This window comes from Fonsecaea monophora (assembly GCF_001642475.1).
Source record: "Fonsecaea monophora strain CBS 269.37 chromosome Unknown Scaff18, whole genome shotgun sequence".
Taxonomy (NCBI): Eukaryota; Fungi; Ascomycota; class Eurotiomycetes; order Chaetothyriales; family Herpotrichiellaceae; genus Fonsecaea; species Fonsecaea monophora.
In genome coordinates, this window is record NW_019173949.1 from 291,543 (window position 1) to 307,096 (window position 15,554).

At 51.9% G+C, this 15,554-nt stretch overlaps 6 protein-coding genes across 6 annotated transcripts; 3 read left to right on the plus strand and 3 right to left on the minus strand.

Annotated features, from left to right (window-relative positions):
- Positions 1 to 35: 35 nt before the first annotated feature.
- AYO21_03637 (hypothetical protein) lies at positions 36 to 1,001 on the minus strand (the record flags this gene model as incomplete). The annotated part of the gene is made up of 1 exon (XM_022653611.1): positions 36 to 1,001. The coding sequence occupies one exon, from the start codon at positions 999 to 1,001 to the stop codon at positions 36 to 38; it is 966 nt and encodes a 321-aa protein (XP_022514135.1).
- A 586-nt stretch (positions 1,002 to 1,587) lies between these two features.
- On the plus strand, positions 1,588 to 2,330 carry AYO21_03638 (proteasome subunit beta type-1; the record flags this gene model as incomplete). Its single annotated transcript, XM_022653612.1, has 2 exons — positions 1,588 to 1,958; positions 2,009 to 2,330. The coding sequence occupies 2 exons, from the start codon at positions 1,588 to 1,590 to the stop codon at positions 2,328 to 2,330; spliced, it is 693 nt and encodes a 230-aa protein (XP_022514136.1).
- Positions 2,331 to 3,338: 1,008 nt separating this feature from the next.
- Positions 3,339 to 4,849, plus strand: AYO21_03639 (hypothetical protein; the record flags this gene model as incomplete). The annotated part of the gene is made up of 2 exons (XM_022653613.1): positions 3,339 to 4,481; positions 4,574 to 4,849. 2 exons carry the CDS (start codon positions 3,339 to 3,341, stop codon positions 4,847 to 4,849), a joined length of 1,419 nt encoding a protein of 472 aa, XP_022514137.1.
- Positions 4,850 to 5,989: 1,140 nt separating this feature from the next.
- On the minus strand, positions 5,990 to 9,027 carry AYO21_03640 (hypothetical protein; the record flags this gene model as incomplete). Its single annotated transcript, XM_022653614.1, has 3 exons — positions 5,990 to 6,218; positions 6,277 to 8,920; positions 8,976 to 9,027. 3 exons carry the CDS (start codon positions 9,025 to 9,027, stop codon positions 5,990 to 5,992), a joined length of 2,925 nt encoding a protein of 974 aa, XP_022514138.1.
- A 547-nt stretch (positions 9,028 to 9,574) lies between these two features.
- On the plus strand, positions 9,575 to 11,448 carry AYO21_03641 (hypothetical protein; the record flags this gene model as incomplete). The annotated part of the gene is made up of 2 exons (XM_022653615.1): positions 9,575 to 9,606; positions 9,630 to 11,448. The coding sequence occupies 2 exons, from the start codon at positions 9,575 to 9,577 to the stop codon at positions 11,446 to 11,448; spliced, it is 1,851 nt and encodes a 616-aa protein (XP_022514139.1).
- A 333-nt stretch (positions 11,449 to 11,781) lies between these two features.
- Positions 11,782 to 15,078, minus strand: AYO21_03642 (hypothetical protein; the record flags this gene model as incomplete). Its single annotated transcript, XM_022653616.1, has 1 exon — positions 11,782 to 15,078. One exon carries the CDS (start codon positions 15,076 to 15,078, stop codon positions 11,782 to 11,784), a length of 3,297 nt encoding a protein of 1,098 aa, XP_022514140.1.
- Positions 15,079 to 15,554: the final 476 nt, after the last annotated feature.

The window sequence follows — 15,554 nt, forward strand, 5'->3', positions numbered from 1 at the left end:
GAAGCCGAGAGGATATCATGAAGAAGCAGCCAGGTTCATGCACCGACAGGTTCACTCCTTAAGTCATCGCTGTCAACGTCGAGCTCCGCTTTCCTCATCTTCTCTTCGCGTGGGCTTCTCAGCACGTCCTGGACTAGGAAATTCCAGATCGCCTCGAAGTAGCCTGGCTCGGCAACGGTCGAATTGTGGTCCCCATCAGGGAATTCTTTCCAGACTTTTGTGGTGGGGCATTGATCGAACAGGGCCTTCATCATGGATGGTGGGACAATTTCATCCCGCAGACCAGAAAGAAACAGAACGGGAATTCCAGTATCTCGCACCTTGGCCAAGCTTTGTTCCGAGTCCCATCGCTGGTGACAGAGGTATGAAAGGTATTTCGCTGCTGGCATGATCGACGGGATCAATTTGCGAATAGACAAGAAGGTATTCTCCAAGATGACTGCGGAAATGTCGCCAACTTGATAATTTGCCTGCAGCAGCTTGACGGCAAGGGCGCCACCCAGACTTTGGCCGTATAGGACGATGTTGGTGTTTCTCAGCTCTGCATGCTCGCGTACAAAGTCGAGGGCAGCCTGCCCATCGATGGACAGTCCCTCCTCGCTGGGTGTGCCAGTCGAAAACCCATAACCCCGATATTCGACCATGAAGACATGACAGCCCAGATTCTGGGAGAGGACTTTGCCAATGGGAAGGCGGTGGCCGATGTTGCCAGCGTTCCCGTGAAATGTCAACAATGTGATGTTTTTTCTCAACGAAGGATCGGAAGGACGCAGGAGGTAGGCATGGAGGGTTTCACCGTCCGGCGTGGGGATCCTGATGGTTTCGGCATCCTCAATGCCGTACTTTTCAGGACGGTCGACAATCGACCTTGAACCGGTAGGTAGATTTGCGGGGTAGATAATGTCATTCTGCTTGAAATAGAGGAGGCTGCTTCCGAGAGCGGCGAGGCCAGAGGTGGCGAAGACGGGTATGCGTAGCCAGGAGAGGTAGGAGGAGGTCATGGCGACAGTTTCATCAAGGCGCAGCTTGGTCAGGCTGTGATTCAACTGCGGGGGAAGATATGACTTTAGGACGGAGTACATCCAGCAAAGAGGCTGGCAGGAGACTAAGAATGACAAGCAAAAGTTCCTTAAAAGGAGAGGCGACTATATACGTGCAAAACGAGGGATGTAGAGTGAATTTGTGTCCAGGACGAATCTTGGAGTTCTTGACCTGAATCAGGGCAGGTGTGATGTCTGGAGAGGTCGATACCTTGTGGCACCGTCCCTGTTGTGTTTGGTGCCCAAGGGGTAATTTTGGCGAGCTTAACCGCCTGCGCCGCCAAGTGGCGTCTAATTAAGCCTGGAATCCCCAACCCTTCGCTTACCAGGTGCCAGGCTGCCAGTGGTGCAAGGGCAGAATAATTGCCGCCCGCAGCTAGGTTGATGGACCAGACGCGTTTGCTGGTTCTGCCTTCTGTCCAGCGCAGCTTCGCCATACATCCATTCGCAATCATCCTGCTCCCACAACACAACCACAAACACCACTTCAGGTCCCAACGCATACAGAGTCAAATCTCATATATCTCTCCTCTACATATTCGCAGTCATGATTGGCCCAGGCACCGGCATGCTTGGAGAGGATGGCATTCATGTCGACATGAACCACCTCAAGTCAGGAGAAGTCAACCTTGGTACATCTATTATGGCCATCAATTTCAAAGATGGGGTGATTCTTGGAGCAGACAGTCGGACAACGACAGGAGCATACATCGCCAATCGAGTCACGGACAAGCTCACCCAAGTACACGACACCATCTGGTGCTGCCGGTCAGGGTCTGCAGCCGATACTCAGGCCGTTGCCGATATTGTTCAATACCACCTCGGGATCTATGGCATCATGAACAACGAGTCCCCCACCACGCAGACTGCTGCTGCTCTATTTCAGGAGTTGTGCTACGGGAACAAGGATCAGCTAAGGTGAGACGACCATAACGACAGAGGGAAACTTCTGGCTAACTTGGTTGCAGTGCTGGCATCATTATTGCAGGCTACGATAAGCGAAACGGTGGACAAGTCTACTCAATACCTCTAGGCGGATCGTTGCACAAAGGACCATATGCCATCGCAGGCTCAGGGTCGACCTACATCTACGGATACTGCGACGCACACTGGAAAGAAGCTATGACAGAAGAAGAAGGAATACAGTTTGTCAAGGGAGCATTAAGAGAAGCCATCAAATGGGACGGTAGCTCGGGCGGTGTCATTCGAATGGTGGTGTTGACGGCCAAGGGTGCTCAGCGACATTTGTATCTTCCAGACCAGGACTATCGAGGACCAGGGAGAGACTGAGTCGAATAATAAAACGGGGTTGGGACGGCGTCTAAGGATCCTTTTTGGAGGTGCATATGCACAACGGGGGCAAACAAGCTCGATGAGTATCAGGCTGCAGGAGACAACTCTTCTTCGCCATTGTCATTACTTGTAGGACTCGGACATAGGCATGGGCGTAACGGGCAGCCGCGATTCGGCGATCAAAGAAAGTCCCTGAGTGGCGATGGTCGTTAGTTACTATTCAGCCGCCTTTCTTCTGTGTATGCAGGATGATGCAAGCGTGCTTAGGTTCTTGTAGCCCGTGGTGGTGGTGGTGGTGGACGGGAGGGCGACGATGGCAAACATGTCACAAATGCTCCGCCCGTCTTCGGGTCTTTGCGTGCAGGCCAGCAGCTTCAACCACTGGGAAACTGCGCCTCGCGGCCTCAACCCAACCAAACCTAAACCCAAACCAACCCGATTCCCTCTTCGTTCGCCCATCTGTGTGCTTTCTCATTGCACTCTTTCTATCTCCATATCTTGCCTCTTGTATCTATCGTGTCGGCCGTCAAAGTCTGGAGAGATAGACGCGCCTGACTGCACTGACAGCTTTTAACTCCAGTAGTGACTTGCGGCAATGTCTTTGGTAAGTGACAGCATGTTGTCTTTTTCCCCCACCCACCGCTTTGCTCGTTGGCTGCGACGACTGCGAACCACACTGCACATGCTAGCTCTTCTGCCGACCGCCAACCTGATCGAACGCATGCCGAACGTCCACCACCACCGTAAAGGCCTGCCTCTGACCTCTGTCGGACGCTCTGGAGCATTGTGTTACATCTTGTCCACCCTGCAAAACGTATTGCTGCAAGTTTGCGAACCACAATCACCTCGTTGCGGACCTGTGCACCCACAAAGAGATACCGCGGAATCAGGCTGGGCAGTGCTAGGCTGAGACGGATGCCATCTGCAATGGGACTTTGTTGGGTTGTTTGTACCTAGTCATCGACTAACAATCTCTATCGCAGACATCATACGCCAAAGGTTGAGATGGGCTCGCTGGTGATTAGCCAAGTGGCGCCGGGACTCGGTCAGCATCCCTATCACCACATGATGGTGGACACCAATCCTCATCACGACGACTCCTCCAGAGGATACAATGCCTCCTCTGACCAGACACCTACAATCCACGAGCCTTCTGAAGATTCGTCGACCCCAGGGTCACAGCACGACGACCATGAGCCAGGCAGTGCTCACTCGTCCTCTCCCCAGCATCAACACTCCTCCTACTACACTCAAAATGTGAACCAACACTCACGCGGATTTGACCAGTCTGGTTTCCCGCTGACTAGCGACCCTCGATTCGTCGTCGCCAGGTCTCCTCCCTCCCCGCGCTTGCAACCCACATATCGCTCGACCAGGTCACTAGGCGCGTCAGAAGCCAGCTCTCCTAGTCGGATAAAAGTGAGAGACTTGTCACATATCCGCAGTCTTGCGAGTGAAGAATATTTGAATCGGCCCCGTCTGTCGGGACGCCCTTCCAGCTCCTTTTCGGACACGGGAAGGCAATATGAAATCAGTGCCATGCCTGTGACAGACATTATCGAAATGGTCGCAGGCCTTCTTACCAAGATCACCACCACCAACGATCGACAGCATGAACATCACCGCCCGATCCCTCTCACAGAGGAACAGAGTCATCTGAACCCACACGCTTCCTGTGTGCTAGCATTTCACGGCAAGAACGTCCCCGGGATAACGATCCTAAGTTATCTTAGTCGGATACACAAGTATTGTCCGACTACCTACGAGGTCTTCCTGAGTCTGCTGGTGTACTTTGATCGCATGACTGAGATGGTCAACCGAGGCCTTTTGGGGGACGTCAACAAGCGACCTGACGATTCCCCGGCCACAGCACCAGAGTCATCTACGCCCACTCCGCGTTCACCGGTGCTCATGAATGTGGACAGTCCTCAAGAGCACCACGATATCAGCACCCCGCCCTCTCCATCGGACTCACGCCACCAATCCCAGATCCAGCATCCCTCCTCACCTCAATCCAGCGTTCCGACCGACCTGTCGCAATTCTTCGTGGTTGATAGTTACAACATCCATCGCCTTGTAATTGCTGGTGTCACTTGCGCCAGTAAATTCTTTTCTGATGTATTTTACACGAATTCTCGATATGCAAAGGTACGTTTCACCAGCGAAAGAGCCACCATCTCAACAGTCGCTCTAGATGCCTTTGCCCTTGAATCGAATGCTGACAAATATTCCCTTCACAGGTGGGAGGACTTCCTCTGGCGGAACTGAACAACTTGGAGCTTCAATTCCTCCTTCTCAACGACTTTAGACTTTCTGTCCCGGTGGAGGAGCTCGAAGCTTACGGTACCATGCTGGTTGAGTTTTATGCTCGGGAATTGCTGGCCCAGCAACAGCTCGCTCAACAGCCGCAGCAGCACCATCAAGCAGGCTCGGCTGTTCATTCTCCTGCCGCTGGTGCTGGAGATGGGATGTACATGCGCTCCCACGGAGATGAGGTTGGGTCAACGCAGGAGTAAGCGGTGGCCTTCTAGGTTGACAGATGGCATTTTAACCCAGGGGGAACGAGACAAAGCTTTGTTGATGACAGGATTATGGAAGATATTCCAGACAACGGCCCGGCCTTTGTTTACGTTTACGAGATTGCGAGTCATGAACGGAGTCAATACCTATTAGACCAGATCTTTTGTGAGTGTTTTACCTGTGTATCTGAGTGGAGGAAGGGTGACTTCCTGAGCTCACGGTCGAGCTGAGCCTCAGGATTCAAGGGCGTTGGCGAGTGGAGAGGCATTCTCATTCTCACTGACTTACATTGAGACGACCGAGACGAGATATTGCTGAATAGATGTGCGAATCGAGGTCGTAGAAACGTTTTCCATTTGTTGAGACAATGCTCCATGATTTGCTGGCTATTTTCTTGGGTATTGCCAGGCCTAGGCTGCTCAAGCCGGTCGTCGTTGATTTTGCGCTGCTCATCTCGTCCTCCTTGGACCACGAGGGCATCGTTGCTCTCTTTATGGATTGGAAACCCGGGGACTTTTGAAGCGTGTGTCCATTTCCCAGGAATACAACGTGGACGAGTGAGTGCTTTGTACTTGACATAAGGGAGAAAAGAGTACGAAAGTAGACTATCTACTCATTCTATCACGCGTCCTACAAAAGCTCAACCATTTGCAATCTACAGGGTGACTCCTGGTGTCTGTAGAACTTGGCAGACGCTGTAACAACTTTTTGGATTCTACTTCTTCTGTGTTTGTGGTATCTTGGATCTCGTCAAGCAACAGCGACGGCGAACAGCGCTCTCGACTCTCCAGCCCCTGTCTGTAATGCTTTTCTTCGTTAGAGCACAGCAAACGCATAACAAGTCCCTAACTAGAATCTGCCCGCCTGGGTGTGTGTGTGTGTGTGTGTGAAAGCTTCGTAAGAATGCAAATGTCGAAAGAAAAAAGACGTATCGTCAGCAAACTCGACTCAGCGCATCGTGTTGCGTCTTCAGCTGAGACGTGTGCTCGCCAACTGATTTCAGACGGGACGTGACTCGCCAGTGTCTTGCTCCCAGGCAAGTATATTGCGTGATGTTGGGAGCCACCAACACCGCCAGTCATCAAACATCACATGTGTCCTTGTTCCCTGCCAAAGACATTTAACCCTACTCGTCCTCATGAACCACGAAACAAGAACTGCATGTCCTCCGGCGTCAGTTTGTCAAGTGCGACCTGGTCGTTGTTCACCGTTCCATTGATCATGTTGGCCTTCTTCTCCTGAAGCAATACCATTCGTGATTCGACCGAGTCTTCGATACACAGCCGCGTGATGACGCAAGGTCGACGTTGGCCGATTCGATGGCACCGATCCGCAGACTGCCATTCGGCAGCAGGGTTCCACCATCTGTACCAAATTCAGTCAGCGGGGGGAGTCAAGGGAAAGGAAATCAGCTGCTACTTACGGATCGACAATGTAAACTCTGCTGGCCTCGGTCAAGTTCAGGGCGACACCACCTGCCTTGAGTGAGACGAGGAAGACCTCCACATCGACGTTGCTCATGAAGTGGTCGATCGTCTTCTGTCTCTGCGCGGGAGTCATGCTTCCATCCAACAAGACCGTGCTGAACCCTGACTTCTGCAAACGCCACTGAACGAGTTGCAACATGCTGGTGAACTGCGAAAACACAATCGACTTGTGCGTCTGTTTCTTGCTGCGGAGCTTGTACAGGTCATACACGAGCATCTCAATCTTTGTAGAGCTGGTCCAATCTTCCATCTTGATGCGGTTGATGATGGATGACTTCTTGACGTTGTCTTCGTCCTGCTCGATTTCCGGCTGGTCCCAGTCTATCACCAAGGGGATGTGGCATCTCGGACAATCTGCGTCTTCCTCAGAGCCTCCGTAGGCACTACCAGCGAAGGACTGGACGTATGACTTGGCACATTGACGACAGAATTCGTGATGGCACCGAGAACGGATGGCATCCTCCGCAGGCTCGTCGCAGACGCAGCAGACGAGAACATTCTGCCCGCCTTCTGCGTTCTTGCGCAAGATCAAATCAGGGTGGTTGGCGACTTGTCTCATCTGCATGATGAGACCAAAGATGTTGGCGTAGTTGTTCAACATGACCCCCTGCGAGACGTACGTGTCGAATTTGCGTGTCGAGTTAGACATGATGCTTTGCGAGAAGTCGCGTTCGATTTCTCCAAAGAACTCGTTGTGGATAACGATCTCTTTGGGTGGGAGCTCCATCGAGGAAGTGTGGTCTCGCTTCATTCGACGAAGCATGATGCGGTCGGTGATCAAACGCAACTTGTCCAGAGCGTCCTTTCTGAGATTTTGATTGTCCGCCTGGGTGATCGGATTGAGAATCTCCTGGTTGAACACAGAGACGTGGTTAAAGCCACTATGCTTGCATTTGACGCATCTCTTCGATTCATCCTGGGACCAGTGCAGTTCACGACAATCACATGTCTTGCAAAAATAACATGCGAATGGATGAATCTCGAGGAACCGGAGGAGCGAGAAAAACTCGCCAATACGATTCTGAACAGGTGTGCCAGACAAGCACCATTTGTAGGTAGCTTTCAGAGCAAAGCAGGCTCTTGCCACGCCGGTGGTGCGCTGCTTGATGCTGTGGGCCTCGTCGAGGATCAATCGATGATATTTGATCGAGTGCAACACGCTGTCCTCTTTGACAATTCCATCACCCCGAGACCATCCCTTCTGCTCCTTTCGGTACATCGACTCCAGGCCAGAATAGGAGACCATGATGACATCGTACTTTTTCAGGTCTTTGACCGTGAGAAGCTTGCATTTCGGGTTGGCGGAAGAGTGATAAACCAGCACCTTCAGCTTTCCACTGGTGTATTCTTTGATCTCCGACTGCCATTGCATGAGGGCCACAGGAGGGACAATCACCAGGCTCGGAGCTTTCGCGGGATAGTCGGACATGATAAGACTAACAGCCTGGATGGTCTTTCCCATCCCCATCTCATCACCAAGCAAGCCCCCTTTCCACTGAGACTTTTCCTGTTTGATCATCCAGTCCAAGCCTTCAAGCTGGAAGGGCTTCAACTTACGACTGATCCCAGCCGGTTGTGGCGCTCGCACGGGCTTGATGACTGGGATCTTGGCCAGGTCCGTCCACATGGTCTTGATTTCTGGATGCGCCTTTTCCAAGCGTTTGCGTTCCCTCAATTGACGTCGCTTCGTGGGATCTGCCCAGAACATAATCTCGTCTTGGGTCATCTTTGTCCAATCGAGTGACGAACGACTGCCTCTAGTCCACGGTGGTTGAACATCTTCGTCATCGTCATCGACCTCACTAAGGTCTGCCGAGCCCCCTGACACGGGTGGTAGGGTGAAATCGGACAATTCTGAATCGGGAGTCGAGGCCGCTGAGGAAAGCCCGGAACTGTCATTCAACGCCCCAACGGCAGCAGTGGAAGAATTTTGATTACGGAGAGGGAGTTTGGCTCGACGCTGACGAGTGTTGGCGCGAGGGATTTCATCGTCATCATCGTCCGTCAGGTCGATGATGGATGACCTGGTACGACGGCGTTTGGATAGGGGTTCATCATCACTCTCCTCTGAATCTGCCACTACCTTGTACTCCTCTCTCTGTAGTTCTGCCGCGAGTTGTGCATCGGTGTCCTCGAAATCCAAATCCGTTATTTCATTGATGTTTCGCTTTCGAGAAGAAGCAGTCCTCCCACGGAGAGAAAACTCGGAAGACTCAAGTTGCAAAGCCCTGGCTGTAGCTCCAACTTTCGCTTTTGACGTGCCTGGATCAGGGGTTGGGACAGTACTGGTTCCTGGGGTCTCGTAATCAGGCGAGTCCATCGGATCGGCGATAGAAGAAGGGGCCGTTGACTCAGACAACCGGCCACGGCGTTTTGCAGGAGCAGAGTCATTATTGGAGAGATAGACTCCTTGGAATGCGCCTTTTGCGGTAGAAGCAGTGACAGAGATATCGTCGTCGTCAGTGTCTGGGATCTCCTTGACTGCAGATGCAGAAGGTTTGCCTCGGCTTCGATTGATGGTTCGCTTAGAGGGTGCTCTGGTGCGTGAAGGGGTCGACTTTTCAGTGGCGATTCTTGAGGCTGCGGGCATCGGTCAGTCGGTGGTCAGTACGGCATTGTTTGAGAATATACTTACAAGGAGCCCTTGAGGAGGCCGCAGATCTCGTAGGACGATCACGAGGCCCCATGGTGGACGTTGAGGAGGAGAGCAATGGCAGAAGTCAACGGAAAGGGTGAGGCTTGATTGAATATTGCTCCAGAAAGAGATCGAGGCACAATCGATAAAGATCTAGATTTAGCGTGTTTTCTGCCTGGATTCCGGCGCGTGGGGACGCGTTAAGTGGTTTTCTCCAGACAAAAGCAGCATCTCAACAAAGCTTGGGGAGGTGGCTTTGTCTGATAAAGCGGCGGCGGCAGGAGCCCTGACCTGCCAAGCTGTATTTGTCCCGGTTTGCCTGCAGTGATCCCTCTGAAAGGTTCATGTGACCACGGATCGCGTTTTCAATTCAACGCGCCTCCAACCGCGCCAAGGGGGAATGCCCCTCACCACTTGCTGCTCGCTGATGCTTCTGCCTTGAGCAATGAATGGATTTTTGTTCAAAGGCTTGAAAGCTCCAAGCAGAATCTGCTGGTTTGGCTTAGTTTAGGTTTCTCTTCAACTACTAATATCCTCCCACCTACCTGTTTCCGTAGCGTTGCTTAAACTGAGATTTGCCACCAATAGAACTTTTCACAATGTTCGTCGATGCCCCTGGATTAGCAGCCTCGTTTGCACTGACACTGAATATAGGGCGACTCGGCGTGCTGCTGCACTCAATCGTATCCGCGGGCCCCAGTCTGCCCTCACAGACTTTCTTGCCTCCCACAATATCTCGGCTCACCAGATCCAACAGGATTACCAACAACGTCTTGCCAACGCGGAGCGAGAGGCGCAAGAAGGTACAGAAAATGCCGACGTGGAGCAAGAAGACGCCTCCGATGATGGCAGCGAGGATCCTGTCGAGCGCAAGAAGCGCAAGAGAAAACAAGAGATGGCTCTGATGAAGATCAAACAGAGCAAGGAGTTCAAGAAACGGAAAATGGAACGTGAAATGGAGGAAGGCAGCGACTTCGAAATGGACGACGATGAAATCGCCAGAGCCATGATGGCCAAAGCAAAACCCTTACCCGGCCAACTTGAAAACTGTGAGATATGTGAAAAGAGATTTACCGTCACACCTTACAGTAGGACTGGGCCTGACGGTGGTCTGTTGTGCACCAAATGCTCCAAGGAACTGAAGGAGGAGGAAAAGAAAGATGCTCAGGCGAAGAAAAAGAGAACTGCTGTCCCCAGAGGTCGACGTCGGCAGACAGAGAGCGATCGGATGATGGGAGACGTCAAACCAGGTGCCAAAAGCCTCGCCGACATGTGCGTTCGTAAGGTCGCCGATGTTGTCAACGATATTGAGGAATTTGGTGATATGCCGCAAAACCTGTTGGATCGGCTGAGCCAGATTTTCTCAAAACGGAGAGTCCTGACTCCTCGCATCCTCGAACTCTTCCTTCGCCCTGACGTCGACCGTATTATCGTATATGATTGCGGCAAACTGGAGCAAGAAGATTTCCAGAAGATCTTTGCACTGATGCCACAAGTCGAGATTGTTAACTTGCGCTTTGCAGGTCAGCTGAAAGATGAACCACTTCTGTATATGGCCGACAAATGTAAGAAGATTCGTCATCTCCAGCTCGGTGCGACAAACCTGGTCTCGGACAGCGCCTGGGTTGTACTCTTCAACTCACTTGGACCTCAGCTCGAAAGTCTCAAGCTATCGGAACTCAATGACTCATTGAGGGACGAAACAGTCGCGGTACTGACGGACAAATGTCAGAGACTCAAGAGACTCAAGTTGCGGTCTTGTTCTCACATGAGTGAGGTGTCGATCGACGCGCTCTGCTCTTTGCGAAGTCTCGAACACCTCACGCTTGGCAGCATCGCGCAGGAGACATCCTCAGAGATCCTGGTCAAACTCATCACCTCTCTCGGTGCCAATCTCCGAACTCTTTGTCTAGAAGACTTCCAAGAACTCGACGACAATGTCATTGAAGCCATCAGGGAGCAATGTCCAAACCTGTGCAAGTTGCGTATTCGAGGGAGCAGCATCTGCACGGACCGTGTCTTCGCCGACCTCTTTGGTAGCAACTGCAACTTCCGTCCTCTGCTCTACGCCGACCTGTCCGACAACCGCGACATCGACAATACGAACCCTGAAGGTCCGCAAGACGAACCCATTGGCTTTGGCTCCCTCGCGTTCCCGGCGCTCATGGCCCATTCCGGTTCGCGTCTCGCAACTCTCAACCTCAAGGCTTGTCGTCACATCTCTCACTCTGCGCTCCTCGAAGTCTTCGACGGTGTCAAGCAGTATCCTTTTCTGAAAGACATTGACCTGTCCTTTGTCACACAGGTGGATGATGTGGTCATGACCGGCATATTCAGGAGTTGTCCTTCTCTGGCAAAGCTTGCCGTGTTTGCCTGCTTCAACGCCCGATCCACCAGGATCCCGGCTGGAATCGCCGTGATTGGATTACCGAACGCGAGTGCGAACATTGTGCAGGGAGACTTCATTGCGTAGGTGTAGTGTCCACTGGTCATGCTTACATGAATGACAGAGCAGCGGGTCTCTACGCTGATGCTCTACGAGGTTGTGATGAATGGACGATTGAGTTTGTGGGCAGCAGGGGGGAGTCGTGAGCTGCTTGTCCTCTTCAATGTGGTCAGAAGTTCATATGAGAGAAGACAGTTTTGCATTGAGCAGCACATGTAGATGATGCTCTGATCAGAATGTACAGTATTGGCTGGCTGGCCAGACACTTGAATCACACCCAGACTCATCCCTCACATTGATTCTTTGTACCACGACTTTCAAACACTACGGTGTCCTCGTTCATTCCTGCCGGTCATTCGCTTAAAGCGTCTCAATACCCTCCACCAACACATCCAGGCTCCCACCTTCCACTTGCTTTTTGTGCCCGCTGTCCCTTGATCCTTGCACCAGCGCTCTGGCAAGTCCCCCCAATTGTCTGTGTCTCGTTGCCTCTTCCAGCTCCCGACTTTTCTGTCGCGCGACATCAATCACACTCTCGCCCAAATTCGCCAGCCTTGCCACGTTCAGACCGTAGCTGCGGTGCGCCACACCTTCACCTACTTCGTAGAGAAAGGTAATGTTTTCGTCATTCGTCTCGGTGAAACGCATGTGGACGTTTTTGAGTTCTCCGTTCGGAAACCCATCGGCCATGCGGGACAGCATCTGATAATGGGTGATAAACAGTGTCAAACACTTCCGCTCTCTTAGGAGGTAATCAAGCACGGACGCGGCAATTGCGACACCGTCATGCGTGCTCGTTCCTCTGCCCAATTCATCCAGCACTACCAGACTGCGGTCCGTGGCGAGTTTCAGAATGTCACTTGTTTCGCTGAGTTCGACCATGAAGGTTGATTCACCGGACATCATGTTGTCAAAAGCGCCCATGCGCGTGAATACCGCGTCTAGAATACCCAGTGTGGCGGACGTCGCCGGAACGAAAGAACCGATTTGTGCCATTATGGCAATGAGGGCTACAGAACGGACATAGGACGATTTGCCGCCCATATTGGGCCCTGTCACTAGGAGAGCCCGTGTCGAGTCTTGGGAGATGGAGATGTCATTGGGCACATAAGAATCCATGAGGAGTTGCTCAACCATAGGATGGCGGGCGCCTTGTACTTCGATTCGGGTGTCAGGTGTAAAGCTGGGACGTACGTAGCCTGGCTGGGACGCGATATTTGCCAATGACAGTAGGCAGTCCAAGGTTGCCAGACTTTGGATTGTGTCGCGGAAAAGCTGATACTTTGTGCTGATGTCGGCTAGCATATCCCTGAAAGCTTCATCACAAGCAGCCGCAAGAGACTCCTTATGCTGGTCCCTCTCTCGCAGAAGCTTGACGATTTCTGGCGGATGAAACCGAGACACCTTCTTGGTGCCCGAAATCTTTGCCCAGGATGCTGGCACTTTCTTGATCGTGGGAGAGTTGTTTTCAACCTCGATCAGATAATCGATGCCTGCCACAGCCACGTAGTCGACTGGCTTTTTCTTGCCCAACTTCTCGGCTGCAGTTGATCGGAATTGGTCAAGGTCATGCTCAACGCCCGCGATGCCGCATTTGTGTTCCGAAATGGCCTCTGTCTCTGAAGCGTCCTGGAAGAAGGCGTACTTGTCGTCTGACTTGGCAGCTTGAAGATTGATCTTGTCCAGATATCCCACAACCTCTGTCAAGATGACGGGGAGAGAGACCATTGCAGAAGAGATCAGATCCGAGGCGAAGCCAGTAGATGCTGCGTCTGTCACATACGCGAATTCGGTTGCCAACATCTGTAGTGACTGAAGAACGTTTAATAACTCTGGTCGTGTACACTTGCCGTAGTAAATCCGAATAAGGCTCTTCTCCAAGTCGGTTCTAATCTTCGACAAGACACGTCTCAATTTGTCCGCCTGCGCGACTTTGTCAGGGTTCAGTAGCTCTTCCACAGCGTTGAGTCGATCTTCAATGCTTTGTACATCTAGCAACGGCCGTCCGACCCACTTCCGTAGCAGCCTGCCGCCGAATTTGGTCTGAGTCCGATCCATCATCCAGTACAGACTACCTTTCGTGGAATGGTCTGTCTGATTCAAGTAGATCTCGAGACTCGTCAGGGTATTGCCATTGAGCAGCATGTGGGATCGAGCGGAAAACGGCTGGAAATACTTGGCCAGCTGGAAGACATGCTCGAGACCATATTCAGATAAGTGTGTGATCATTGCAGAGAGGCAGATGGACACGTTTTCCGGCAGACCCATGATTTTATCGAAGATTTTCACCGCCTTGTCTGTATCTGATCGGGAGTCTTTGAGCCTTTCCGCATAAAAGGTCGATATTTGGCTGTGTGCTTGAGCTGCCATTGTCTTCTGCTTCGCGACTCGCTCAACCCGAATCTTGTCGCCGAAAACATTGGTCTTGCTGCCGGAAAGATGGACAACAAGCTTCTCAGTCGCTTTTGAGAGCTCGCCCACGATGAGGAACTCACAGGGGGCAATGTGAAGCAGCCTCGTCTCGATTTCGCTCCGCATGAAACCGTCCTCAAAATCATCGTAAACAATATCGCCTGTGGCAGGTTGGACTGCTACCAGGCCGACGTGGACTTTTTCGTCGTTACCAAAGCCTTTGACGTTGACCTCTGTCATGCAAAGTAGAAAGCCAGTCGACGCAGACTGTGGGGCAGGACTTCCTCGACTATCCTCTTCGATACCTTCGATGTCGTCGATATAAGTGCCCTTTGTGTACAGATTCGTGAGCTTCCTCACGAAAGGTGCATTTCTGTTGTCGCCAGCGGCTTTCAATGCTGCAGTCTCAAGTTGTCGGACAACACCAACTTTGTGACCGGCAGCAACTAATCTCTTGACATGCACATGCAGTCGATGAACCGGGATACTTGCAGAGGCAAAACGATCCAGGTGTGCCTCTGATGGATGTTCATCGTATCGATATTTCCCCGGTATACAAACGATGCTGAGTTCTTTGGCCGCAATTCTGGCGTCTTCGCCAAAGAAACGGAACTTGTAACCCACTTCGACCACAAGCAAGGTGTCCATGTGCGCTCTCTTGATCTCTAAAACTTGTTTTTCCATCGGCGTCAACTTATTGCCACTTTTCTTGGTTCGAGAAGTCGATTTAGGTGCCTCATCCACAGGCTCGTCCTCTCCATCATCATTGTCCTGGTCCGCAGTGTCATCTTCGAGCAGCCGGTTTCGCCGTTTGATTTCGGCGATGCTGTCTGGCTTTCCCAACTTCTTCACAAACTTCCGATGTAGTTCGTCTCTTCGTCTTTTTTCCACACCACTGACTTCCTCTGTATCCTGGTTTTCTTGCTGAGGGGACGAAGAATAAACGTATTTCGCTGTCCTGTTGGATGCTTGGGAGTCAGTCGTGCCGAGAGTTTGTCCATTGGCAACGACGGGTCTCAGCGGTATAGCAGGTTCTTCGTCTTCCACCTCTTCGACATGTCCAGTCTTGTCATTATCCTCTCCGGCAGGTGTGATGCGGCGTCTCTTGGGTATTGGCAGTACCAGCCCATCATCTTCATCATCTACTTCTGTGGCGATTTGCGGACGATCTTTGGGTGTGGGAGTTGAGGGAGGCCTCTTGAAGAAGGAAGATATCGTCTGCTGCTTCTTCTGCGCAGAAGCCATAGAGGGAAGTCCCACAATCCTGTCTGCAACGAAAAATCTATGGGTTGTTAAAAGTCTCTGTGGGCTGAGAACATCAAAGACAAACCAGGCGTCATTCGAAGAAAGCCACAAATCCGCCAATGATGGTGCGAGATGAGACGCGTAACGCGACGCGTCTCGGGAAGGAATAATTAAAGTGCTATCAGTTTAGAGGGCACCTGTGCGAACAAAGATCCTCTAACCGTCACACCGAATGAATCTTTGCTCCAGCCATCTACCTTGGTCTCTGGACACTTCCCATAGACCTCATTGTTTGTCATGCAGGGGAGTTGCCACATGAAAAACAATCCTCGCTTTGGCGAAGCGCCAACTGCAATTACAAAATCAACTCCCACTCCGTCCAGCCCGGTCTCTCTGCTGCCCACGAGCCTGCCTTCGACCTTCCCATGCCGTTGTCGGGTATGACCTTTAGGTGCCTTGTAAGGGGCTCGACAGTC